The following is a 12254-nucleotide window of genomic DNA, read 5'->3' as shown; positions in this document are numbered from 1 at the left end:
CTTTCTATCATCTTGAACCAGTCTGGCCATTCTCCTCTGACCTCTGGCATCAACAAGGCATTTTGGCTCACTGGATATTTTCTCTTTTTGGGACCATCCTCTGTAAACCCTAGAGATGGTTGTGCTGAAAATCCTAGTAAATACTCAGACCAGCCCGTCTGGCACCAACAACCATGCCACGATGCTCGGTTTGAACTTCAGCAATGTGACTGGCTGATTAGGTTTTTGCGCGTACCTTATAAAGTGGCCGGTGAGTGTTTATGGGTGTGGTTTTCATCTCTAATTGTGTATATGTGTGTATATCCCAAAACAATTAACAATTCAAGAAGATGCATCTCAAAGAAAGTACAAAACTAAAACAATAAAATATCAACAATACATCAAAAAATAGCTCCAGAAGAATCATCTTCTGGGGAATTTGTTCTCCCATATTTTATTGCCTGATAACTAAGACTAAATTTAGTGTCACTTCATTCTGGATTCCTGAGCTAATCAGAGATGTTGGTGGTAATTAAGACGTCTAGACATTTGAGAGACTAAACAATAATTAAGAGACCAGTGTTGCAACCCTTCACAGTAATAATTGATTACATAAATAATATCACAGCAGCATGAAGATTAAACTCTTTTTCCTTCCATGTGTTTATGTGTGTGTCGGTCTCAGAGCCACACCTTTCATAACCGACTGGAAACCACATCAGACGTCACAGCTGGAGCACTAAAAATATGCACACAGTTTGTGTGTGTGTGTGTGTGTGTGTATTCACTTATATCTGTGTATATATAACCTTTATGTGAGAGTGTGGTGGGTGATGTGGTGTTTCCCTCAACATGCCGGGGTTGGTGGTGGGTTTTTTTTACGGTCGTCATCAGTCTTTGAAGCCCTCAGACACAGCTAGATATTAAAAGTCTCAGACCAGGCTGCAGCAGACATTTTTAGTTTCCAGATCCGCAACATTTTTATGTTCGTATTGCAAGACGCTTGATGTAAAGGGGGTGATGGAGACATGTAAATTTCACACGCTGTAGGATTTTTATCGACGATATATTTGAAAGTACAGTATGTTCAATAAATGGTGCCATATGGTGCGACTTAGTAAAAATCATATCGTCTCTGATGCTGGACTAAAAAACATTATATAACTGATATTATGAAATAAATGGTACGCTCCGTCCTGATTATCATCTGCATTCATATTTAGCAGATCGTGTGTGTGTGTGTGTGTGTGTGTGTGTGTGTGTGTGTGTGTGTGTGTGTGTGCTTTCCTCTCTCCAGTAGCAACAGTGGAAAAGTGATGTTTAAGTCATTATACAGGAAGGAAAAGAAAACTTTCCCAGAGAGTGGTGCATGATTCTGGATGCTGGACAGTGTCCCATGTTTACACTAATACAGACAAATCTGAAAATACATCTTTTTCTCTCTTACCGACGGCACTGCAGCATTTTCCACAGCTGATAACTGAGCTCTCTGTGGTGGGCACATCTGAAAACACTGTTGTTGTGTTTTATTGTGAATGGAGTAAATGGTTCCTGATGTACGGGTGCTGTACATTAACTGGGTTCGGCTTCTTAAATTTGAGCGTTTCCAGCTTTTCTTTTGTAACAGCCAACAGAATATCTTTGTGCTTGGGTTGTTGAGTTGGAGGATGGGGAGGTTAGAGGGCTAAACACACAGGCAGGGCATTAAGAGTTCGCTACAAAAGGGCAGTGAACTCAGAAGCAAACTGAAGCTTTTACATTAATGCATAATGCTGCTGTTCTTTCCAACTAATCTGCCTGAACTCTGAGTGGCAGTAACCTTTATAACCAGGCTAAAACGCATTTTACTGACTTGTTTCCCTCTGTTCATGTCTCCGTCCATGCAGGCAGTCGCCCCACGGTTCAGTATGTGGCTTCCCTCTCTGAGCTGCCCCAGGCCCTGCAGCCCTACTACACACAAGGCTACGTCCTGGCCGCCCTGCACCCCATCATCCTGTCTGTGGGCCGAACCCGCTCGCTGCCCTTCAGTTTGCTCTACAGAGCCATCCTGGCCCGTCCCAGACCCAGGTACACGAATCCTAACCCCTCTTTTAAACCTGAAACGAAGCTTTAATTTAAATACCTGCCCCTTTGAAATGAAATTTTCTTTTTTTTCCATCATTATAAGTTTAGATACACATCTTTAAAACTTGATTTAATCAGCAGCCTCAAAGAAGAACACGAGTCCGGATTGGAGTGGAGCCGTGACATATACAGTTGTATCATCTGTATAAAATGGACATTGACGTATTAATTGGTGTGCAGATTGACTAAAATCCTTTTTAAAAAACTGAATTATTGCTTTTTTTTTTTAACATTTTACAGCTTTAGAAATATATAAAATGTATTAAATACTGGATATGTTTATCTTGTCTGGACTCTAAAATGCTTCTAAAAATCTCTAACGAAGTAAAATGCTGAATACATTCACTTTTACAGGTCTCTGAAAAGTAAAATATTGGATATTTTCACCTTTCAGGCCTCTAAAGTTCTTAAGTAAAGCTTAAATGAAGTGAAACACTGAATATTTTCACTTCTGTGGGACCTTACTGGTAGAAAAGATTTCCGCACACTTACATCTCTGCAGTGTTTCACTTTATTGTTAAGCTTTCGGTCTGTAAGACCTTCATCAGAGCAAACATTGTAGGACTCTGAAAGGTAAAGTATTGAATATTGTCTCCTCTATGGCCTCTGAAATTCTTAAATGAAGCTTAAATTAGGTGAAATACTGAATATTTTCACTTTTGTGGGAGCTTGAAATCCTTTAAAAAAGTAAAAATCTGGATTTTAGTGAAATTAAGAATATTTTTTACTTTTTTGTCAGGACTTGTATGTGCTTAATATAAGTAAAAAAAATACTAAAAATGTTCACCTTTTCAGGACTCTAAAATCCTTTAAATATGTCATTATATTGCACACAGGACTTTAAATAAGGACTTCAATAAGTAAAATGTTAAAAACAGAAAAGCAACAAAAATACAATCCTTAAATAAGTGGAATATAGCACATTTTCATATTTTTAGGTCACCAAATATCCTCAGAATAATTTAAAAATGTGATAATTTCACCTCTTGAAGCCTCTGAAAATTCTTAAAGTGAAATGCTGGATACTTTAGTCTCTTTAGGGCTGTAAAGTCCTTTAAATAAAAGTGAAATGTTTATACTAGCATAAAAGGCAGATGGAAGATGAGCCTGGGTCAAAGTGGAGACATATAAAACTGTATCATCTGCATAGAAAATAATATTGAAATATTAATGAGGAAGAATTATTATTTATGTATAATGTAAATAATAATGGGCCCTGAATACACCCCTGTGGAACCCCATTATTGATGGTAAGTGGACTAGAGTTCTCCCTGTAACCTAAGCGTGGATCATCTTGACTTAACGGCTGCAGTTTAATTAATGAGCGGCGGTGTCAAATGCTTTTTACAGGTCAGCAAAGATGACTGTATACAGTCTGCAGCACACGTGCCGTCCCGCTGTGCACACATGTTCACCTCCATACTGTCTAGTAAATAGATGAATGATGAATGAAGTCAGCTGCATATTTAATGCAGAGCTTCAGCAGCAGGTCAGACTGGCGTGCCTGGAGGAGACAGGAGGATGTTTTGGTTTGACAGGATTTCCATTGGCTAGAAATCCACCCAACAACAGAGGCCCCACAGCAGCCAATGGAGGGGAAGCATCTCTGATGTTTGATTGGTTGTGATACTGTTACTGTGATTATAATTTTTATTTCATAAGATGGCAGTAGAGGTGAATTAATCATGTTAATGATGGTGTTCTTATGCAAACATGAACAAATGAGTGGTTCAGTGGTGTAAAGTATTTATCTGAGACTCTGCCCATTAATCCTTATTTTATTATTATTTTGCTGTGTTCAGGACTTTTCAGGGCTCAGCGTTCAGGTGAAGTCGGGCTTTATATAAAGGTAGCAACTAGGGATGCATGATAATATCCGCACGTCATTGGAATCAGCCAACAGGCTTTTACTTATTTTGCTCAATGAATGAGTACAACACACATTGAAAAGTAGTTCATGTCTCTGTCTGCTGGTGGGCCGTCACCATAAGAGTATGCAGGCATAATATGATGTTAATTCCACAAAGATTAGGTGGAGAAAAAACGCATATATGGATATCGGTTATCAGTTAAATGAGTTGTTACATATCAGTGTTACACCCGACCCTTTGGCGTCCCTATGTGATAAACAGAACTCCACCACTGACCCAAAATATCCACGTAAGACACCTTAAAATAAACAAATTCGTGGGATTTGTTAACAAATGAAACAAGACCTCTCCCAGGCAGAGGCAGAGGCAGCAGGACCAGCAGTCCACACACCAGAGGCCTCTCTCCTCTGCTGCTGGCACAGGAGCTCTTAAGCACCTCCTCCATGCCAGGTGCACTGCACCACGTTAAGTAATGCAGCACACCTGGACAGATCTGCAGTGGAGGGAAAAGGGACAGCAGCACAGATCACATACAGCCATAACAATCAGCATATCAGATATCAGCAACAAATCTCATATCATGCATCTCTAGTAGTGTCAGACTGTGAGCAGCAGGCGTCCAAGAAGAGTGACAAAAGTCACCGACACAGTGCTAAAAAAATGCAAATACACAAAGCACTTCTTCCACTGTCTCTGTGTGACCATTATTTTACGCTCCACACTTTCATGTTGAAGCTGCAGCGTGTCGTGTCTGACCTGTCGTCACTTCACTTGCCTAAATTGTTGTTTACCCTTTGAGTTAATTGCTCAGACAGTAGGTGGTAGCCGCCTCCTGCTGAGCCTATAAATGATGGATGTGTTGGCGTCTGCAGCTCTGTGACAATTACAGCTGAACTATGAACCCTCCAGCTGGACACGAAATCCAGAAACTCCCCACTGACCTCCACTGCTCCAACGTCACACACTGTCACTGCTGAACTCCTCTCACTGACCGTGTGTGTGTGTGTGTGTGTGTGTGTGTGTCTGTGTGTGTTTTCAGTAAGCAGATGGCGTCCATGTGTTACAGCGTGCCCATGTTGAAGGTGGAGGAGTGGCCGTTACCTGGAGAGTCACTGACGGGCGACACGGTCAGAGCGCTCATCGACAGGGTCAGTGGGATTTACTGGAACTTATAGACCCACAAATATAAATGAACACATGACAGAGCTGCATTTTAAATGTTTATCGAATGCAGTGGTTCCCAACCTGAGGGTCTGCACCCCTCTGAGAGGTCCCAAGATAAATCAGAGGGGTCACCAGGTGATTGATTTAAGCAATAAAGAATAAATTCTGTAACTTTCAGCCCTCGACTGGATTATTTCCCCTTTTCAGGCCTTAAAGCTGCAATTTAGATATTTTCATGACCCTGAAATCATTAAAGCAGTGAAATACAGGATATTTTCACCTTTTGAGCCCACTAATAATCCCTAAAATAACTGCGATACTGGATACATTATCTCCTCTGGCACCTGAAATATGTTAAGGCATTTAAAATACATCAAATACTGAAGACACCCATCTTTTCCATACTAGATACGAGATATCTAGATATTTTCACCTTTTCAGGTGTTTAAAAATCCTTAAAATAAGTAAAATATTGGTCCCTTAAATATTTTTAGTGCTCCAAAATACTTAAAATAAGTGGAATGTACCATATTGTCATCTTTTAGCCCACTAAAATTAACCAAGATAAAATAAATTCTGGATACTTTCACCTGTTCAAGCCTGTGAAATATTGGATATTTTCATAGTTTTAGGCATTTAAAGTCTCTAAAATATGTCAATTGCTGAATATGTTTGTATTTTCAGGATTCTCAGATGATTAAAAAAGTGAAATACTGAATAGTTTCACCTTTGTTTGGCACTAAAGTCCTTGCAAAAGAAAACTATTACATATTTTCACTGGAACATTTTCAGGGCTCCAAATCCTTCAAATAAGTGGAATATAGCATATTTTTACTTTTCCGGTCACTACAAATCTCTAAAATAATTTAAATACTGCATATTTGCCCTTCTACTAAAATAAATAAAATATAGGATATATTTACATTGTCAAACCAGAACGACGATGCTGTTTGTTCACTTGGAATTGTTCTCATTGAAAGTTCTGTTTGTTTATAAGATTTACAAATCCAAAATGATCTGGTACCTTTGACTTTCTCAACACCACCTCATCTGTGGTGCTGAGGAAGTAAAACAGGTGTGTTTTATCGTGACGTCACCGTGTGTCTGGTCGTTGGTTCGTCTCTCTGGCAGGTGAACAGCAGCGCCCGGGGCGGCGTTCGATTCGTTGGCTCGGTCCTCCAGCAGGTGAGCGGGATCACCAATGGCAGGGTGCACAGTCCGAAGAGGGGCTGCCGCTCCCCTCCACGCACCCCTCCTCATACTCCGCCCGGAGACAGAGAGCTGGAGGAGAACACCTACAGTCCAGGTGAGACACTCGTCTCTTTTATCTCTCTCTGAAAATTTTTTTGGCCTCAGTGAACCTGCTCACATACTTCACTTTATCCTGATAATTTAAAACCTTTCTTTCACATCCTCATAAGCAGTACGTTAAAAGCTAAACTTCATGTCTTCAAATTTTAACGTGTATTTCAAATATTAAAGTTTTGTCTCCTCGTCCGTCCAGACTTGAGGCTGCTGGTCTTCTTCCACTCCTGGGCTCCTGGCTGTGCTCCTCTGGACTCACTGGCCTGTCAGTACCACCAGGGGGCGCTCTCCATGCGCGTGTCCAGGAAGGGTCAGGTGGTCAGCTCCCTGGAAGCTGATTGGCTGGAGCTGACTGCCGCCTACTACCGGAAAGGCTGGTCATTGGTGGACTCGTTCGTCTACTGGGACACGCCTAAAGGTTGGTTTGGTGTTGGGCGGACTCTTAAAGGGACGGTTCACCCAAAAATCAAAAATATATACGAGGACAAAGGAAGCTGCATCTACCATTAGCTCACCTCGCACCACTGAGTTATTTATCGTTACAGCTCAGCCGAGGAGGACGCCATTAAAATTTACATCTCGCGCTGTCAAGGGCTCGAGCCTCTCGTCCATGAGTAGATGCACGCATCCTTCTGTGTGGTGATACAGTGCCAAAATGATCACAGCACCTGAAACCTCCTCATTCTGCTGAGGGTTAATGACGCACACCTGGGGCCACTCGTTAGCCTGTTCCCATGTGTGTTCACTGAATGATAGGAAGGACTCTTGCCTTGCCTCTGGAGGATCCTTCCTTGGAAGTACTTGTCCTACTTTGAGAAACAGTATAAGTATAAAGTTGCCAAACATGGAAGAAGTCAATTACAGTACTTGAGTACACCTGCGTAGCAACCTGTGGACGTGCAGGTTGGTTACACTCATTTGACGATGATGTGATTCTCTATGCATACAAAGGGAACACATATGACAGTGTGTATTTCTTTGCATCTTAATATTTTTTTTTAAAAGACAGTGAAGAAGAAAAAGACTCAGGTTTAAGTTGTTTAGAGCTCCTGGTGTTTGTCCTGTTCCATGATTATCTCCTCTCATAGACCAGTGATTCACACATGCTCTCAGACTCAGTCACTTCCTCCCTGCTCTCTCTCGCTGCCTCTATATTTGGAGCCGTCTTCCCGACCTCGGCAGACCTCACTTCCTGTTTCTCTGCGGAGTGGCAGACATCCACATCATCTGTAGACCTCTGAGGCCTGGAATAAATATAATACACACACTGACACACACATTCAGGCTCAACCAGAAGCCTCCACACACACACACACACACACAGAGCTCAACCTATTTCTAATAAGTGGGTCAGCTCAGTGACTTTCTCTCATTGTCACGTTCCCTCTGCGGTCTTTGAGCACTAAAAGGATTCCCTGTGTGTTCTTAATTGGCTCCCTGACAGTGTTATTTATGTAGAATATAATGTTTAATGATAAAAATATGACTTGATAAACATTAGTTCACCTTTCACAGTGACGTCTGTGTGTGTGTTTCAGGCGAGCCGGTGCCACGATCACTGGAGGGACTGTTTGTGTATGAGGAGAGAAGCACCTCTCCTCCTGCCAATGACACCATCGTCGTGGAGCAGTGGACTGTCATCGAGGTCAGTGTGTGTGTGTGTGTGTGTGTGTGTGTGTGTGTGTGTGTTAAAAGGATTGTACATGACCTCATTCTCCTGAAAGCAACATGAGGTGAAAATGAAGTGCAGAATCAGGCCGACAGTGAGATCTGTTCAAGGGTGAGAGGACGAAGTGTCTTACTGTAAAGGGTCCATTCACCCAAAACCCATTTTAGTCCCTGTTACACTGCAGCAACTTCACGCTGTTACACTGCCTCGCAGGTTTGTATAAAAGTTACAGTGGGGGAATGGGAGGACACAGTTGTCTTGCCTTTGATGCAGCAGCAGAGGAAGTAACAGTGCCTGAGATAGGTGTGACATTTTGACGACGTGTTAAGGCTCATTTATGCTCCCTTTACGTATGAAAATGTATACGTCCGTTTCAAACGATGTTACCATCACTGCCCACATACTTCCATGCGCCCTTTACGTTGGCATGGATATTAACCAATATATCCACCAGGGGGCAGCCCAGCGACAAAAGTTTATGACAACAACAAACTCAAAAACAAACATGGCGACTGTGGAGGAGATATTGATAATATACCTCTTGCATAAAAGACAAAAACAGGCAGCGTTGTAGGAGGCGGTGGTCGGTGAGGCCGTTAAATACATCGCGACTGGAGGACGGAGAATTCTTTTCTCTAGTACTGCCGATGAGAGAAATTGACGACGAGCGTCATTTCCAGTACTTTAGGATGTCCGCCGGAGCATTCGATAACTTGCTTCGCCGGGTGGCCCCCCACATCCGGCATGACAAGTCGCACAGCGCGCCTGTGAGTGAGGCAGAGCGACTAGCTGTCACCCTGCGCTGCCAGGAGAAGTAACATCATAGAGATGTTTATAGTTTCTAACTAACTCGCACAACCTTTCCTCAAAAAGTTCTGCCATTGTTATTTCTTCTGCATGTCTCACTAGAGCTACGTATCGGGCAGTAACAGCAACACTGCCCCCACGGTCTCCGGTGGTACTGCTCCGTTTGGCCCGTATCGCTCCGTTTGGCCCGTATCCATAAGCTTTATGGAAACGTGCAGAAATACGAATGCGGAGCACGGACAGAAGGCTCCGTCTGTATCCGGATCCGTTTTTATCGTTGAGCATAAATGGGCCTTTAAGCGTGCAACCCACTGTGGGAGATTTAAAAAGTAGCAGTTAGCAGCTAACTCAGAAAAGAAGAACAGCGGCCTAAAATGTACGCAAATTGGGAGAACAGCAAAGTCTGAAAGCTCCTAACCCTCTGAGCAGAGGTTGAGATCAGCCGCCATAAAACAGGGATGCTAAATGATTGTTAGGGATGCATGATATTGGATTTTTTGCCGATATCTGATATGCCGATATATAGCAACTTATTTGACCGATAAATGACACTGACATTGATAGATCCACATTTTCCCCACCTAATTTTAGTGATCATCAAGTCTCCTCTGTGGTGAATTAACATCATATTATACATACATGCTCTTATGGTGACGGCCCAGATGGAGACATGAAATACTGTTCAGTGTCTGTAATATTCAGTCATTGTGCGAATAAGAAAATGCATGTTGCTTGATTCTAATAGTTCATTATATATACCGATGACATGCCGATATTATCATGCATCCCTATTGATTGTTATTGCCATTTTATGGTCTGCTGTAATGCCTCGCCTACTTGGGGCAACAAAAAAGTGTGTCTTGGTGCATCAGTACAAGAGATGAACAAGAAAGGACAGCAGAGACACCTGCACACCAGTGTAACTGGGCTAGAAAAAGGTCCACAGGCTGAGATCAGTGCAAAAAAAGTCTATTTGTTTAAGTCATCTGTGCACAAAAGTGTTTTTCTTTTGGTGCAGATTTTTCTGTGTGCTCCATCTGCTGGTGGACCATCACAAGAGGTTAGATACTCGTTTGGCAAACTGGAGATTCAGTTTGTGTTTGAGGTTTGAAGTCTAGTCTGAGTAACAGATTAATGAGTTTATGGTCTTATCAGACGCCAGAACACGTCACAGTGGTGTTTAAAGGTAGGATCTGGAGGATTTTCAAACAAAACAAAATATAGACATATACAAATGAAATCCTGCTTAATCATCACCTATGGGCTTCTACTCATGTGTGGTGGTGACTCTGTTTGCAGAGCTCCTGCCCTTTAACTGTATTTTGATGTTTTTGTGAGCTCGGACCGCTTCTGGGTGGAGATTTCCCCAGCCAATGAGAGAGCGCAGGTGCCGTGCCCGAGCGTGTCTGAGCATGCACCAGCGCGAGCCTTGCCTGAACCTCTTCTGTGAAGCCTTCTTCCGTACCTCCAGGCTGCGTACACCCGGGAGAGTTGAGCCTGATAGGAGGGGCCAAATTTGAATGTGTGTTTACAAACAGCAACTGGAAAATCCTCCAGACCCTACCTTTAATACTCAGATTGGATTTTACAACTTCGGAAAGCAATCACGCCAGCGATTATTTTATATTACAGCACAATGATTGTGAGGTAAATACCTTCATAATACAGTTAGTCCAGCAGGAACATGTGCCTGCATGTATTTGATTGGCCAACGCAGCACCCTGCCAGATCACACCATATTGTGTTGCAGCAGAAGTTGAGCCAGGTTCAGTTTCTTTTTGGACGACCTTGTGTTGTTTTGTCTGAGCCCCCTGCTGCCTCTGCGGGCCGGCTCCATACAGATAAATGAGAGAGATGCTTTATTTTACGCAACTTGTGAAATACCTTGTCTGTGTGTGTGTGTGTGTGTGTGTGTGTGTGTGTGTGTGTGTTGTTACTGTTTAAAGCAGTGGTTCCCAACTGGTCCAGCCCCAGGGTCCAAACTTCTTCTTAATCAAGGTTCAAGGTCCACACAGCTTGATATATTCAGTGTCATACTTGTGTCAAGTTAGTTTGCTTCTCTGTCAAGTAGCTGTCAGTTAGTCACTCACTCTACAGCAGGAAACAGCACTTCAAAATAAAAGCTCTGTGCTGGATATTCACTGTCCTTCCAAATGAAGTGTTTTTTACAGACTTAACATGTTTGTGAGTCACTTGCGGTCCATTCAGAGTCGACCCGTGACCCACTTTTAGACTGCACCCCACTAGTTGGGAACCAATGCGGAAATACGAGCTCCCTAAAAGAAAACATGACAGCTTGCAGGAACAGTTGGATCTGGTTGTAAGCCGGACCTACTGGTGTCTTCTCCCTCTTTAACAGCTGACTTATCTCTAAGTGGCTCTTACATATCTATATGTATTGTGTTGCCACTCAGGGCTCCAACGTGAAAACAGACTACGGGCCCCTCCTTCACACTCTGGCAGAGTTTGGTTGGCTGCTCACGTGTGTGCTGCCCACTCCCATCATCCGACACGACAGGTAGATCTAACACACACTGTAACACTGCTCTGTGTCATGTTAAAGCCTCTATGAGCTAACCATCGCTCTGTGTGTGTGTGTGTGTGTGTGTGTGTGTGTGTGTGTGTGTGTGTGTGTGTGTGNTCTATGAGCTAACCATCGCTCTGTGTGTGTGTGTGTGTGTGTGTGTGTGTGTGTGTGTGTGCAGTGACGGGAACTTGGCCACAAAGCAGGTTGTGTTTCTCCAGCGGCCGGTCAGAAGTCAGGCAGCAGCTCAACCCAGGAACCAGGTGAGAGAACAGGTGACTGATGTGATGCAGAGTAGAGCCTGAGGCATTATGGGAGTTTTCGGGTTGTCCATGTGTACACACATGTCCGTCCCATCCTGGTGAACACAATATCTTAAGAACACTTTTAAGGGAATTTTTTCAAATTAGGCACAAACGTCCACTTAGACTCGATGATTAACTGATTGGATTTCGGTAGTCAAAGGTCACTGTGACCTCACAAAATATGTTTATGCCCATAACTCAAGAATTCACATCTTGATTCTGACCAGACTTGGCACAAATGTCTAACAGGATAAAATAATGAAGGTCAAAAGTTCAAAGGTCAGCTTGACTGTGACATCATCATGTTTTAACGTCATATCTCAGGAACAGAAGGGGATGCTTATGCTTTGTTTTACACCATTTGTGCCACAACTGTAGTTATTAAAACGCTGTGTGATGAGGCAGGATAACATACAGTAAGAAATTAAACTTTACCATTAAAGTGAGACGAGCTGGTGGATATAGTGCGGTTGTTTATGTTCGTTTGTTTTATTTAGATTTAATAT

The 12254-nt window shown here is 42.7% G+C and overlaps 1 protein-coding gene across 2 annotated transcripts in view; it reads left to right on the top strand.

Annotated features, from left to right (window-relative positions):
* Nucleotides 1-12254, top strand: part of rftn2 (raftlin family member 2) — a 33322-nt gene that overhangs the window by 15033 nt on the left and 6035 nt on the right. Inside the window, exons 2-8 of one of the 2 annotated variants that reach the window (XM_050048206.1) lie at nucleotides 1866-2046; nucleotides 5014-5122; nucleotides 6270-6444; nucleotides 6643-6861; nucleotides 7982-8088; nucleotides 11334-11437; nucleotides 11625-11718. In XM_050048206.1, coding sequence (XP_049904163.1) covers nucleotides 1866-2046; nucleotides 5014-5122; nucleotides 6270-6444; nucleotides 6643-6861; nucleotides 7982-8088; nucleotides 11334-11437; nucleotides 11625-11718 — 989 coding nt within the window. The remainder of the gene's footprint in view (nucleotides 1-1865; nucleotides 2047-5013; nucleotides 5123-6269; nucleotides 6445-6642; nucleotides 6862-7981; nucleotides 8089-11333; nucleotides 11438-11624; nucleotides 11719-12254) is intronic. The other variant, XM_050048208.1, reaches the window with a different exon arrangement.

Source organism: Epinephelus moara, chromosome 7 (assembly GCF_006386435.1).
Source record: "Epinephelus moara isolate mb chromosome 7, YSFRI_EMoa_1.0, whole genome shotgun sequence".
Taxonomy (NCBI): domain Eukaryota; kingdom Metazoa; phylum Chordata; class Actinopteri; order Perciformes; family Serranidae; genus Epinephelus; species Epinephelus moara.
The sequence above is the reverse complement of the archived record's forward strand: the minus strand, read 5'-3'. Positions and strand labels throughout refer to the sequence as shown.